This window comes from Theropithecus gelada, chromosome 1, assembly GCF_003255815.1.
Source record: "Theropithecus gelada isolate Dixy chromosome 1, Tgel_1.0, whole genome shotgun sequence".
NCBI classification, from domain to species: domain Eukaryota; kingdom Metazoa; phylum Chordata; class Mammalia; order Primates; family Cercopithecidae; genus Theropithecus; species Theropithecus gelada.
Genome location: NC_037668.1, coordinates 28,380,803 through 28,395,951, shown reverse-complemented (window position 1 = coordinate 28,395,951; position 15,149 = coordinate 28,380,803). Strand labels below are relative to the sequence as shown.

At 41.0% G+C, this 15,149-nt stretch overlaps 1 protein-coding gene across 1 annotated transcript in view; it reads right to left on the bottom strand.

The window, feature by feature from the left end:
• DDR2 (discoidin domain receptor tyrosine kinase 2) overlaps window positions 1–5,170 on the bottom strand; it is a 34,143-nt gene extending 28,973 nt beyond the window's left edge. The window contains exons 1-4 of the mRNA XM_025392337.1: window positions 5,064–5,170; window positions 3,394–3,625; window positions 2,945–3,092; window positions 2,486–2,591 (exon numbers count right to left, since the gene is read on the bottom strand). Of these exons, the coding sequence (XP_025248122.1) occupies window positions 2,486–2,591; window positions 2,945–3,092; window positions 3,394–3,625; window positions 5,064–5,143 (566 nt within the window). The 5' untranslated portion in view covers window positions 5,144–5,170. The remainder of the gene's footprint in view (window positions 1–2,485; window positions 2,592–2,944; window positions 3,093–3,393; window positions 3,626–5,063) is intronic.
• Between the last annotated feature and the right edge of the window lie 9,979 nt (window positions 5,171–15,149).

Genomic DNA, 15,149 nt, shown 5'->3' with positions numbered 1-15,149 from the left:
TCAGCCACCTCCACCAGATATTTTATTACCTCAATTATTAAATGAAGCCAATGATGTCTACATTTTTGTAATTTTTTTAATCTTTCCCTTGGAGTTCAGAGCCATAATTCTGGCTACCTTCCTTATTTCTCTACTGAATGTCTTGTCAATCTCATAGACTTAAACCCCAAACTAAATCCATCATCGTACCCTACCGAACTAAATCTTTCTCCTTGGTTTCCCTTTTCCATAAATTACACTTCTCTTTCATAGTAGTGGAAAGTGCTTGGTGCATGGTAAGCACTCAAAATATATTTGTTGAATAAATACATGTCATCTCCATTGTTTCAGTCACTTAGACTGTCAAGCTTCATGTGACCATTTTTCTCACCCTGCTGTCTTGCCCCATACATCCAATCAGATTGCAAATGTCCCCTAAATGAATATATTTTCCTCATTCCCCACAGTCACGGTTATGGCCTTGGTCATTAATTCTTTTTACTTGGCAGAACTCAGAGTTTTAAAATGTTCCTCATCACCTCCTCATTCCATTCCAATCTAACCTTTGCATGCTGCTTGATTAATCTGTCTAAACCACAGCTCCAATCATGTCCTTCCTCAGCTTTAAAAATCTTCAATGACTCATTACATTAATGATAATGTTTATGAAGAACAAGAACAGCAACTTCTCCTCTTCCTCCTCCTCCACTTCTTGCTCCTTTTGGCTTTGACTTCAGGTTCCTTCAAGAGATGGCATAATCTGCTTTGTTTTGCTTCTCCTGTACTACTTTGCCACATAAATATGGCCCATCATTAAATAAACTGTTGATTTTCCCAGACAGTCCCCTAAACTTTATAACCATAATTCTTTTTTCCTCATGCTATTCCCTCTGCCTAAAATTCCATTTCAAGAATCTGTACCTGTGAAAGTAGTACCCATTCTTTGGGACCCAATTCAGATTTCATCGATTCTACCATATCTTTGCAGTCCTTCAGTCAGAAAAATGATAATCAGATAACAACTTATATGTGTACAGCAATTTATCTTATGAAATGCTTTTCACATACATTTTAATCCCTTAAGCCTTGTAGCAAAGAGAAGTAACTTTTATTATATGAAATCCAGATGTTTTCATCCCCATTTTTGTGCTTTCCTACTATAGTTTACTTTTTCCTTTGAACCCCAGAGCAATCATGGGCTATCTCTTGCTCATATACTCGAATCATAATAACTTATATTCTGTTTTAGCCCCTACTCCAAATTGTGAGCTCTTTAAAGGTAGGGTCAATGACTTCATTACCTTTGAATACCTAACATGCCTGGCCAAATTCCTTGTATATATTAACAGTTGACTAACAAAGGCTTATTAAATTAAACTGAATTCGGTTGATCTCTGATTTCCTCTATGCCTTGAATACATGCCTGTTGGGGTGTGACTGAGCAAAATTATGCCAAGACAGTTTAAGCAAAAAGGAAAGAACAGTGACTAAGAAGATAGAAAGGAAGTGACTAGGAGTAGAAGAGTGGATGAATCAGGCCTTCACCCAGGGGATGGCAGCTAGAGGGCAATAGTTCATTCTCCACACCTAAGCCAATGGAAGGCTGTAAGTCCACACTCCCTTCCTGAGATTCACTAGTATCTCCTTCTCTCAAGCCCTGTCAACCTCCATCATCTGATCTGGTCTTCACTATGAACTGACTTCTCTCCCAGGCTCACTTTGCAGATACAGACCAAGCTTAGAGAGAAAAGTGTTAGTGTGGGCTAGAAGAATGGCAAGGCTTGAAGGCTTGAAGTGGAATGGGATAGGTGGGAGCATCCCGTACCCAGCCCTAAGTTCCTACTGTATCTGGTCACACTTCTTTGCCATGGCACTCCATCCATGCACTTCAGGCTTATCCATTGTTCCATTCTGTTCTTCTGAGCTCCAGCTTCTACTATAGCCAGGCCAGTCTTGCCTTCAGCCCTGCTTCCTTTCTTCTGTGACCTTCTACCTACCTTTCTCTGCTATCATTCTCATCTTACCCTAGAACTTTCCTTGTCTATTGTAAGCCTTACTAGTCCGCTTTTTACAATTTTCAAAGCATTTATATGTATAAGGTCTATTCTTTCTGACTTCTTGACTTACCCAGAGTATTATACTTAGTACTTCAATTCTCTGGCCCTTTGTTTCCATAAGTAGGCCAATATTTGTGTCAGACTACACGTCCTGTTTTGAGGGTCAAAAATATGGCTATTACACTTAGAGCCATCACAAACTCTAGCCCTTGCTTTGTATAATTGATTGTTTTCTGGGTAATTAACTTGTCTTCCCAAACTGGGCTTTTAGTTCCCTAGAAATAAAGGTCATATATATTCCTTAATCTAAATTATCTCCAAATGCCTTGTACAGGAACTAAATAAATACTGATTGGTTGATTGATTATTGATCCCAAGACATGATAAAATATTATTCTTTCCTAGTGGCTAATTTCCCATTTTAATAATCAAAGTTTCCCAGGATTTACCTGTATCCAACAGCTCCATCATAGACAGAATCATTCAGATAAATGATGGAACCTCCAGGGAGTACAAACTGCTGCCCAGCTGGAGCATTGTAAGACACCAAGCCATCTGCAAAGGAAACACAGCCAAGTGAGTGCCTACTGCTCAGGCCCATTACCCCAGGGAACTATGTGAGTTTCAAGGGTATAAGCTTGCACAGAGTGTCCAGGAGGACTCCATCTGGGCACCCAGGGAGGACTTTGGAGGAGCGCCCCTCAGTGGTAGTCAACATAATGACTCTGAATGCATGACTCGGTGTGGGGGCACCAAGCCCTGGGTTAATGAGCAATGCTTCTGTCTCTATTCTTCCCAAGAAGGAATCACCATTCCAGGAGTTACTGATCCCATCCCTTTCTGATTTGATTTTCCCAGAAGTTGGAGTTTTTAATAAAGTCTATAGGCTTCCTGGGCTAGTGACCTACCTAGCCAGACACAGCCGTAAAGCTCCACCCTCATGCACACATTCATGGAGTGGTCGGTGACTGGAATGAACCGGACAAATCTGGCCACAATGGGCGGCTCCAAGTCCTTTAGGAAAATGTCATAGGGGTTACTATTTCCATCCAGCACCTGAGGAGAGAGAAGAGAACAAATGAAGAGGTGATATTAAATCATGCTCACTTTTCTTCACCCTGCCACATTTTCAATGGGCTCTCTCTTCTTAATTCGAGGAGCAGAATGCACCTACTCCACTTTCCCTACAGCCTTGATATTCCTTCCCTGCCTCCTTCACCCTGGGTCACACATTTACAAGGGCATGCCTAATCCCTGGACAGACATACCCACACAGACAACCTGTACCCTTCTTCTCCTAGCCTAAGTCTAAACACAGTCTTGGACATCCCAAGGTCTGGATGTCTCTGCTTCCTACCTGTTTCCCATGACGGTTCCGCCAAGAGATCCAACGAGTGCCATCCCGACTGTAATTGATCTTGTACATGGGGGCAAACTCGATGCCGTGACCCCCTGCATGGCGCCCCTGGGTCCCCACAAGAGTGATAAAATGGAGGGTGTGCAAGTCAATCTGCAGGAACTCCTTCAGGTCATCAGGTTCCACTGGAATCTCAGGGCACCAGGCTCCATCTCCTTCTTCTGAGTCCAGCCTTGAGAGATGAGGGTTGGAGAGAGAGGGAGCAACCAAGAAACCACAGAGCTGTTTACTGGTTCACAGGCAAGCAGCTGCCCTGTACTGAGGGGAGAGAGCAGGCTGCCCAGTCCTTATAAACATTTTGGGTTCTTGCCACAGTTTTCACTGCCACCACAATACCTATTTGTGGTCAGATCCCTTTCCCTGGAGTACCATGAGACCCTGAGAGACAGTCCCCACCAGTGAGCTGAGGCCTCCAGATCACACATAGCCTTCATTCCCCATCCTGATTTAGAGGTCTAAAGAGAAATAAAACTCTTCCTACCCTCTGTTCCCCCATGAGTCATTTCATATCTCCCTTCCCTCTTTCAAACTCAGCCTAACAAAGCTAGCCACCCTTTGCTTGGACATCAAATTATGGCAATAAGGAGGAGGGATAGTAGGGTCTCCAGTGTGGGTTATGCAATGCTGCAGGATGGGCACAGCAGACCAGCAAGGAGCCATAGACACACATGGGGAGGATGAGGGGGAAGAGCATGTCAAGGAAGTAGTAAATAATCTGGTTTCATTTCATTACCTCCAGGCTGAGCTACCATGGACCAAAATTGTGAAATTATTAGAAAGTTTACTTTGAGAACCTCCTACCACTTTCCCTTTCCCCTGGAATGCTCCCTTTTCCCACAGATATTACCCATTCATTTGTTGCTCCCTTCCAGTTCCACCAAACATCACTCTAGTCTTTCATACACTAAGAAATTATGGGGAAGTTTCATCAGGATTGCTTTTCTTACGGGTAATTCCATTTTAATAAAATCAATACTTCACACCAAAAGAATTAGATGCCAGGAAGAGTATTGGGTCCAACCAGTAGAGCAGTAGGGAGTTTATTGATGTACAAGACCCCTGAAATCAATCACCCCAGGAAACTGCCACACTCTGTTGGCAAAGGTAACCCTTCTATGTGAGACATCCTTGAGAGAGGGGGAGAACTTGTTGGAGGCCCTAGTGTCTTGATGCTTTGCAGTAAGTGATGCTTTGCAGTGAGTGATGTTTCATAGACCCACTGAGAAGAGGAGTGGACGCTAACTCCCAGTGTCCTACATAATCTGCACCTTCCCATAGCTGCCACTGTTGCCTGCTTCCTGCAGCAGCTCAAAATGAGAAAGTCAGGGAAAGCAAATCCACTTCCTATCAATTAACCCTTTCACTGTGGATAATGTGGCCCTGGGGCCTCTGTGGGTGAGATGGGGCTGCCAGACCAGTACATGTGGCTAAGCCCTGAATTCTCTCCCTGAAAACATACAGAGCAGGACAGGCCCACTTGCTGTCTGTCCTTCATTCTCAACGGTTCCTGCCAATAACGTCACCTTTCCCAGCCCCTAGGGTCAGGAATCTGTCCCCAGGAAATCTGTCCAACCCCAGAACATGGGCTTTCTTGATGTAACCATCCTTACCTTCCATATTTGGCAGCTGTGGACTCTGACCACTGACTGGAAGCTGTGATGTCCTCATCTGGAATCTGGCCTCCTGACATGCCCAGAGGATAGCGGCATATAGCTAGACCAAGAGAAACCGAAGAGAAGAGAGAGGACATGCTTTTATTTTTATTTCCAGAACTCCCTAGGAAGAACATCACTGAATATTGAACAAGGAATAAGATAATTTACATCTTCCTCAATTCCTCTATGGCCCCAATTTGACCACCCTGACTCTGTCAGATTTGTCTTTCTGGCCCTGACTCCAAATAAAATTTGGGCCTCCAAGATTTGACCCCCAGCCAAATCTGTGTTTTGGTTCAAATTCTGACAATCAATGTAATATAATGTAATGTGCCAATTTATGTTTTGTACTTGGTAATAACCCCAGTGGCCCATCCCATTCTCTTGTTAGCAGATGTTCACTTCTAATCAATTTCCTAACAGTAGTGAGGAACACTCATAATCACCAGGCACCCTTATGATACAAAGAATTATTTTTTTTCAGTAGTTAATTGCATGAAAACTATAAAGCAAACTACACACTTGCCTACGAAGGGATCGAACATACATTTTTGGCCCTGGTTAGAACCATGTTCTGAATCCTGGCTATAAACAATAAGCTCTGGATAAAGACTTCCACTTTCAACCAAAGACAGGGTAACAGAGACCATATTTGCTCTCCAGTGTGAAACAACCAAAAAGGACAAAATATATGAAAAATTATGTTTTAAGATAATGAGCATCTGACAACAAAGGACAACAATCTGAGAGTCAGGAAACAAAAATTTGAGCCCTGTAGTGGCATCAGTTTACTGGCATGAGAGTGTGTCCAGGATACATCACAATGAGTGGGAACTCAGGCAGAGCCTGGAGAATCTCCTGAGTTGAGGAGACAAAAATAGGAGTCCAGAGAAGTAAAGGAAGCTAGAGTTCTCAGGACACTGGGCTGCCAGATAAAATTTAGTTAAATTTGAATTTCAGATAAGCAACAACAAATTTTTTTTTCTTTTCTCTTTTTCTTTTTTATTATACTTTAAGTTCTAGGGTACATGTGCACAATGTGCAGGTTTGTTACATATGTATACATGTGCCAGGTTGGTGTGCTGCACCCATTAACTCGTCATTTACAATAGGTATTTCTCTTAATGCCATCCTTCCCCCTTCCTCCCACCCCATGACAGGCCCCAGTGTGTGATGTTCTCCGCCCTGTGTCCAAGTGTTCTCACTGTTCACTTCCCAACCATGAGTGAGAACATGCAGTGCTTGGCCTTCTGTCTTGCAACAGTTTGCTCAGAATTATGGTTTCCAGCTTCATCCATGTCCCTACATAGGACATAAACTCATCCTTTTTTATGGCTGCATAGTATTCCATGGTGTATATGTGCCACATTTTCTTAATCCAGTCTATTATTGATGGACATTTGGGTTGATTACAAGTCTTTGCTATTGTGAATAGTGCCACAATAAACATACGTGTGCATGTGTCTTTATAGTAGTATGATTTATAATCCTTTGGGTATATACCCAGTAATGGGATCACAGGGCCACATGGTATTTCTAGTTCTAGATCCTTGAGGAATCGCCACAATGTCTTCCACAATGGTTGAACTAGTTTACACTTCCACCAACAGTGTAAAAGCGTTCCTATTTCTCCATATCCTCTGCGGCACCTATTGTTTCCTGACTTTTTACTGATGACCAGTGGTGATGAGCATTTTTTCATGTGTCTGCTGGCTGCATAAATCTCTTCTTTTAAGAAGTGTCTGTTCATATCCTTTGCCCAGTTTTTGATGGAGTTGATTTTTTTTCTTATAAATTTGTTTAAGTATTTGTAGATTCTGGATATTAGTCCTTTGTCAGATGGGTAGATTGCAAAAATTTTCTCCCGTTCTGTAGGTTGCCTGTTCACTCTGATGGTAGTTTCTTTTGCTGTGCAAAAGCTCTTTAGTTTAATGAGATCCCATTTGTCAATTTTGGCTTTTGTTGCCATTGCTTTTGGTGTTTTAGTCATGAAGTCCTTGCCCATGCCTATGTCCTGAATGCTATTGCTTACATTTTCTTCCAGGGTTTTTATGGTTTCAGGTCTAACATTTAAGTCTTTAATCCATCTTGAATTAATTTTTGTATAAGGTGTAAGGAGGGGATCCAGTTTCAGCTTTCCACATATGGCTAGCCAGTTTTCCCAGCACCATTTATTAGATAGGGAATTCTTTCCCCATTTCTTGTTTTTGTCAGGTTTGTCAAAGATCAGATGGTTGTAAATGTGTGGTATTATTTCTGAGGGCTCTGTTCTGTTCCATTGGTCTGTATCTCTGTTTTGGTACCAGTACCATGCTGTTTTGGTTACTGTAGCCTTGTAGCATAGTTTGAAGTCAGGTAACGTGATGCCTCCAGCTTTGTTCTTTTGGCTTAGGATTGTCTTGGCAATGCAGGCTCTTTTTTGGTTCCATATGAACTTTAAAGCAGTTTTTTCCAATTCTGTGAAGAAAGTCATTGGTAGCTTGATGGGGATGGCATTCAATCTTTAAATTGCCTTGGGCAGTATGGCCATTTTCACGATATTGATTCTTCCTATCCATGAGCATAGAATGTTATTCCATTTGTTTGTGTCCTCTTTTATTTCATTGAGCAGTGGTTTGTAGTTCTCCTTGAAGAGGTCCTTCACATCCCTTGTAAGTTAGATTCTTAGGTATTTTATTCTCTTTGAAGCAATTGTGAATGGGAGTTCACTCATGATTTGGCTCTCTGTTTGTCTGTTAGTGGTGTATAGGAATGCTTGTGATTTTTGCACATTGATTTTGTATCTTGAGACTTTGCTGAAGTTGTTTATCACTTAAGGAGATTTTGGGCTTAGACAATGGGGTTTTCTAAATACAAAATCACGTCATTTGCAAACGGGGACAATTTGACTTCCTCTTTTCCTACTTGAATACCCTTTATCTCTTTCTCCCGCCCTGGCCAGAATTTCCAACACTATGTTAAATAGGAGTGGTGAGAGAGGGCATTCCTCTCTTGTGCCAGTTTTCAAAGGGAATGCTTCCAGTTTTTGCCCATTCAGCATGATATTGGCTGCAGGTTTGTCATAAATATTTGTCATAAATATTTTGAGATATGTCCCATCAATACCTAGTTTATTGAGAGTTTTTATCATATAAAGGGCTGTTGAATTTTGTTGAAGGCCTTTTCTGCATCTATTGAGATAATCATGTCGTTTTTGTCTTTGGTTCTGTTTATACAATGGATGATGTTTATTGATTTGTGTATGTTGAACCAGCCTTGCATCCCAGGGATGAAGCCCACTTGATCGTGGTGGATAAGCTTTTTGATGTGCCCGCCAGTATTTTATTGAGGATTTTTGCATCAATGTTCATCAGGGATATTGGTCTCAAATTCCCTTTTTTTGTAGTGTCTCTGCCAGGCTTTGGTATCAGAATGATGCTAGCTGCATAAAATGAGTTGGGGAGGATTCCCTCTTTTTCTGTTCATTGGAATGGTTTCAGAAGGAATGGTACCAGCTCCTCTTTGTACCTCTGGTAGAATTTGGCCGTGAATCCATCTGGTCCTGGACTTTTTTTGGTTGGTAGGCTATTAATTATTGCCTCAATTTCAGAGCCTGTTATTGGGCTATTCAGGGATTCAACTTCTTCCTGGTTTAGTCTTGGGAGGGTGTATGTGTCCAGGAATTTATCCATTTCTTCTAGATTTTCTCGTTTATTTGCTTAGAGGTGTTTATAGTATTCTCTGATGATAGTTTGTATTTCTGTGGGATTGGTGGTATCCCTTTTATCATTTTTTATTGTGTCTATTTGATTCTTCTCTCTTTTCCTCTTTATTAGTCTTGCTAGTGGTGTATCAATTTTGTTGATCTTTTCAAAATCCAGCTCCTGGATTCATTGATTTTTTTGAAGTGTTTTTTTGTGTCTCTATTTCCTTCAGTTCTGCTGTGATCTTAGTTATTTCTTGCCTTCTGCTAGCTTTTGAATGTGTTTGCTCTTGCTTCTGTGGTTCTTTTAATTGTGATGTTACGGTGTTAATTTTAGATCTTTCCTGCTTTCTCTTGTGGGCATTTAGTGCTATAAATTTCCCTCTACACACTGCTTTAAATGTGTCCCAGAGATTCTGGTATGTTGTATCTTTGTTCTCATTGGTTTCAAAGAACATCTTTATTTCTGCCTTCATTTCGTTATTTACCCAATAGTCATTCAGGAGCAGGTTGTTCTGTTTCCATGTAGTTGTGTGGTTTTCAGTGAATTTCTTAATCCTGAGTTCTAATGTGATTGCACTGTGGTCTGAGAGACAGTTTGTTATAGTTTCTGTTCTTTTACATTTGCTGAAGAGTGTTTTACTTCCAACTATGTGGTCAATTTTGTAATAAGTGCGATGTGGTGCTGAGAAGAATGTATATTCTGTTGATTTTGGGTGGAGAGTTCTGTAGATATCTATTAGGTCCCCTTGGTGCAATGCTGAGTTCAAGTCCTGGAGATCCTTGTTAACTTTCTGTCTCATTGATCTGTCTAATGTTGACAGTGGGGTGTTAAAGTCTCCCATTATTATTGTGTGGGAGTCTAAGTCTCTTTGTAGTTCTCTAAGGACTGACTTTATGAATCTGGGTGCTCCTGTATTGGGTTCATATATATTTAGGATAGTTAGCTCTTCTTGTTGAATTGATCCCTTTACCATTATGTAATGGCCTTCTTTGTCTCTTTTGATCTTTGTTAGTTTAAAGTCTGTTTTATCAGAGACTAGGATTGCAACCCTTGCTTTTTGTTGTTGTTGCTTTCCATTTGCTTTGTAGATCTTCCTCCATCCCTTTATTTTGAGCCTTTGTGTATCTCTGCATGTGAGATGGGTCTCCTGAATACAGCACACTGATGGGTCTTGACTCTTTATCTAATTTGCCAGTCTGCGTCTTTAAATTGGGGCACTTAGCCCATTTACATTTAAGGTTAATATTGTTATGTGTGAATTTGATCCTGTCATTATGATGTTGGCTGGTTATTTTTGCTCATCAGTTGATGCAGTTTCGTCCTAGCATCGATAGTCTTTACAATTTCGCATGTTTTTGCAGTGGCTGGTACTGGTTTTTCCTTTCCATGTTTGGTGCTTCCTTCAGGAGCTCTTGTAAGGCAGGCCTGGTGGTTACAAAATCTCTCAGCATTTGCTTGTCTGTAAAGGATTTTATTTCTCTTTCACTTATGAAACTTAGTTTGGCTGGATATGAAATTCTGGATTGAAAATTCTTTTCTTTAAGAATGTTGAGGCCGGGCGCGGTGGCTCAAGCCTGTAATCCCAGCACTTTGGGAGGCCGAGACGGGCGGATCACGAGGTCAGGAGATCGAGACCATCCTGGCTAACACGGTGAAACCCCGTCTCTACTAAAAATACAAAAACTTAGCCGGGCGTGGCGGCGGGCGCCTGTAGTCCCAGCTACTCGGGAGGCTGAGGCAGGAGAATGGCGTGAACCCGGGAGGCGGAGCTTGCAGTGAGCTGAGATCACACCACTGCACTCCAGCCTGGGTGACAGAGCGAGACTCCGTCTCAAAAAAAAAAAAAAAAAAAAAAGAATGTTGAATATTGGCCCCACTCTCTTCTGGCTTGTAGAGTTTCTGCTGAGAGATCTGCTGTTAGTCTGATGGGCTTCCCTTTGTGGGTAACCTGACCTTTCTCTTTGGCTGCCGTTAACACTTTTTCCTTTATTTCAACCTTGGTGAATCTGACAATTATGTGTCTTGAAGTTGCTCTTATCAAGGAGTATCTTTGTGGCATTCTCTGTATTTCCTGAATTTGAATGTTGGCCTGCCTTGCTAGGTTGGGGAAGTTCTCCTGGAGAATATCCTGAAGAGTGTTTTCCAACTTGGTGCTATTCTCCCCGTCACTTTCAGTTACACCAATCAGACGCAGATTTGGTCTTTTCACATAGTCCCATATTTCTTGGAGGCTTTGTTTGTTTCTTTTTACTCTTTTTTTCTCTAAACTTCTCTTCTCACTTCATTTCATTCACTTGATCTTCCACTTGATCGAATTGGCTACTGAAGCTTGTGCATGTGTCACGTTGTTCTCGTGCCATGGTGTTCAGCTCCATCAGGTCATTTAAGGTCTTCTCTGTGCTGTTTATTCTAGTTAGCCATTCGTCTAATCTTTTTTCAGGGTTTTTAGTTTCTTTGTGATGGGTTCGAACATCCTCCTTTAGCTGGGAGAAGTTTGTTATTACCAATCTTTTGAAGTCTATTTCTGCCAACTCATCAAAGTCATTCTCCGTCCAGCTTTGTTCCATTGCTGGTGAGGAGCTGCACTCCTTTGGAGGAGAAGAGGCACTCTGACTTTTAGAATTTTCAGCTTTTCTGCTCCAGTTTCTCCCCATCTTTGTGGTTTTATATACCTTTGGTCTTTGATGATGGTAACCTACAGATGGGGCTTTGGTGTGGATGTCCTTTTTATTGATGTTGATGTTATTCCTTTCTGTTTGTTAGTTTTCCTTCTACCAGTCAGGACCCTCAGCTTCACGTCTGTTGGAGTTTGCTGGAGGTCCACTCTAGACCCTGTTTGCCTGGGTATCACCAGTGGAGGCTACAGAACATGTTGCTCCCTGATCCTTCCTCTGGAAGCTTCGTCTCAGAGGGGCACCCTGCTGTATAATGTGTCAGTCGGCCCCTACTGGGAGGTGTCTCCCAGTTAGGCTACTCAAGGGTCAGGGACCCACTTGAGAAGGCAGTCTGTACGTTCTCAGATCTCAAACTCCATGCTGGGAGAACCACTACTCTCTTCAAAGCTGTCAGACAGGGACGTTTAAGTCTGTAGAAGTTTCTGCTGCATTTTGTTCAGCTATGCCCTGCTCCCAGAGGTGGAGTCTACAGAGGCAGGGAGGCTTCATTGAGCTGTGGTGGGCTCCACCCAGTTCCAGCTTCCTGCCATTTTGTTTACTTACTCAAGCCTCAGCAATGGCGGACGCCCTTCCGCCAGCCTCCCTGCTGCCTCGCAGTTCACTCTCGACTGCTGTGCTAGCAGTGAGCAAGGCTCCTTGGGCGTAGGACCCTCTGAGCCAGGCACGGGATATAATCTCCTGGTGTGCCATTTGCTAAGACCGTTGGAAAAGTGCAGTATTAGGGTGGGAGTGTCCCGATTTTCTGGGAGCCATCTGTCATGGCTTCCCTTGGCTAGGAAAGAGAATTCCCTGATCCCTTGGCTTCTTGGGTGAGGTGACGCCCTGCCCTGCTTCGACTCACACTCTGTGGGCTGCATCCACTTTCCAACAAGTCCCAGTGAGATGAACCCGGTACCTCAGTTTGAAATGCAGAAATCACTTGTCTTCTGCATCACTCACGCTGGGAGCTGTAGACTGGAGCTGTTCCTATTCGGCCGTCTAACAAAAAGTTTTAAGGTGTAAGTATGTCCCATCCTATAAAAAATTATCAGGCATGTGAAAAAGCAGAAAAATAGAACCCAAGGTAAGAAGAAAAAGAACAACTGAAACAGATTCACAACTGATTGCATTTCAAAATCCCAATGACATTTGTTACAGAAATTATTTTAAAATAATTTTAAATCCTAAAATGTATATGGAACCACAAAAAGTTTCAAAATAGACAAAGCGATCTTGAAAAAGAAGAAATCAATCAGATTTCTTCACACGTCCTAATTTCAAAATATCACACGTCCTAATTTCACATGTCCTAATTTCAAAATATTTTAGAAAGTTACTTAAAACAGTATGGTACCTGAAAAAACAGACATATAGACCAATAGAACAGAATAGAGAGCCTGGAAGTCACCCACACAGGTCAACTGAGCTTCAACAAGAGTGTCAAAAATATACAATGAGCAAAAAAAATTATCTCATCAATAAATGGTGTTGGGAAAACTGGATATCCACATGCAAGATAATAAAATTAAACTACTATCATACATTGTACCCAGAAATCAACTTAAAATGGATTAAAGATTTACACATGATATCTAAAAGTATAAAACTTCTGGAGGAAGATATAAGAAAAAAAGCTTGATGACATTGGTCTAAGCAATGATTTCTTGGATATGATACCAAACACATAAGCAACAAAAGCAAAAACAGGAGGAACTACAATTGAACAACAACAACAAATACTTCTGCACAGCAAAGGAAACAATTTACCAAGTGAAAAGACCTTTGGAATGAGAGAAAATATTTGCAAATTATTTATTTGAAGGTTAATATCCAAGATATATGGAGAACTCATACAACTTGATAGGAAACAAAAAATACGATTTTAAAATGGTCAAAGAAGTTGAATAGACATTTCTTCAAAGAATATATACAAATGTCCAAGTTATATGAAAAGATGTTCAACATCACTAATCATTAGGGAAATGCAAATTAAAACTGTGATGAGATATCACCTTATACATGTCAGGATGACCATCATCAACAAAATCAAAAGATAACAAATGTTGGCAAGGATGTAGACAAATTGGAACCCTTATAAACTGTTAGCGGGAATGTAAAATGATGCAGTCACTATAGAAAACAGTATGAAGGCTCCTCAAAAAATTAAAAATAGAACTACCATATGCTCCAGCAGTCCCAGTTCTGGTATACACCCAAGAGGATCTAAATCAGCATCTTGAAGAGATATCTGCCTTTCCATGTTCATTGCAGCACTATTCACAAAAGCCAAGACATGGAAACAACACAAATGACTATCAGCAGATAAGCAGATACAGAAAACTTGGGATACACATACAATGGAATCTTATTCAGCTTTTAAAAAGAAAGAAATTGTGTGGGGGGCTAGGGGAGGGATAGCATTAGGAGAAATACCTAATGTATATGATGGTTTGATGGGTGCAGCAAACCACCATGGCATGTGTATACCTATGTAACAAACCTGCACATTCTGCACATGTACTCCAGAACTTAAAGTATAACAATAATAAAAATAATAATTAAAAGAAGGAAAAAGAAGAAAGAAAGAAATCCTAACATTTGTGACTACATGGTTGAACCCAGTAGACATAATTCTAAGTGAAATAAACCAACCATAGAAGGACAAATATTGCATGGTTCCACATATGTAAGGTATCAAAAATAGCCTAAATCATAGAAACAGAGTAGAATGATGGTTTCCAGGAGTTGGGAGGAAGGGGAAATGGGGAATTCCTATTCAAGGGATATAAATTTCAGTTATACAAGATTAATATGTTCTAGAGATCTACTGCACAACATTGTGCCTATACTTAACAATACTGTATGTTACACTTAAAAACTTGTTAAGAGAGCAGGTCTCATTAAATGTTTTTACAATCATCATCATTATGATTATCATCATAAAGAACTGACTGCATTTGAACCCTAGGCACTTCACTTGTCCCACCCTAGATCATGCCTTGCTATTCAGCAATAAAATGAACTATTAATGCATGCTACAACAACATGGATAAATTTCAAAACAACTATGCTTAGTAAAAAAAGTCAGACCAAAAAAGTACATACTGTTTGCTTCCATTTATATGTAACTTTAGAAAACAAAAACAAGTTAATCTATAGTGACAGAAAGAGATCAGTGGTTTCCTGGGGGAAGGAGGAGTGGCCAGAGGAATCATAAAGGGACACAAGCAACTTTTGGCAGTGATGGATGTGGTCATTATCTTGACTATGGTGATGATTTCACGGGTTTACATGTAAGTCAAAAACTGCACAACCTGTGCATTTTTAATGTGTGCATCTATTGTATGTCGAGTGTACTTCAATAAAACTGTTTTTGAAATAATCTCTGGAGCAAGATAATTTTGAAGATTTTTATTTGTGTACTTTCACTTCCATTTTCAATGCCTGTAGCCAGGCCTTTATGTTCATTTGCCCTAGGGGACATTTATGTTTACAGGGAAGAAAAAAGAAACTGCATGAAGACAAAGAACTTCCTAGAAAGCCTGCCCTCAGTAAGGGACTGCAGGGTGGAGCAGAGGTAGCAGGGAGAAAGGCGAGACTTCCCTCAGCTTGGAGGGGTCAGAGATAGGCAAATTATAGTACTAACAGGTACCAAGCCCCATTCCCTGGAAGTGCCCTGGAGAAGTAGCAAAAATCAAGGG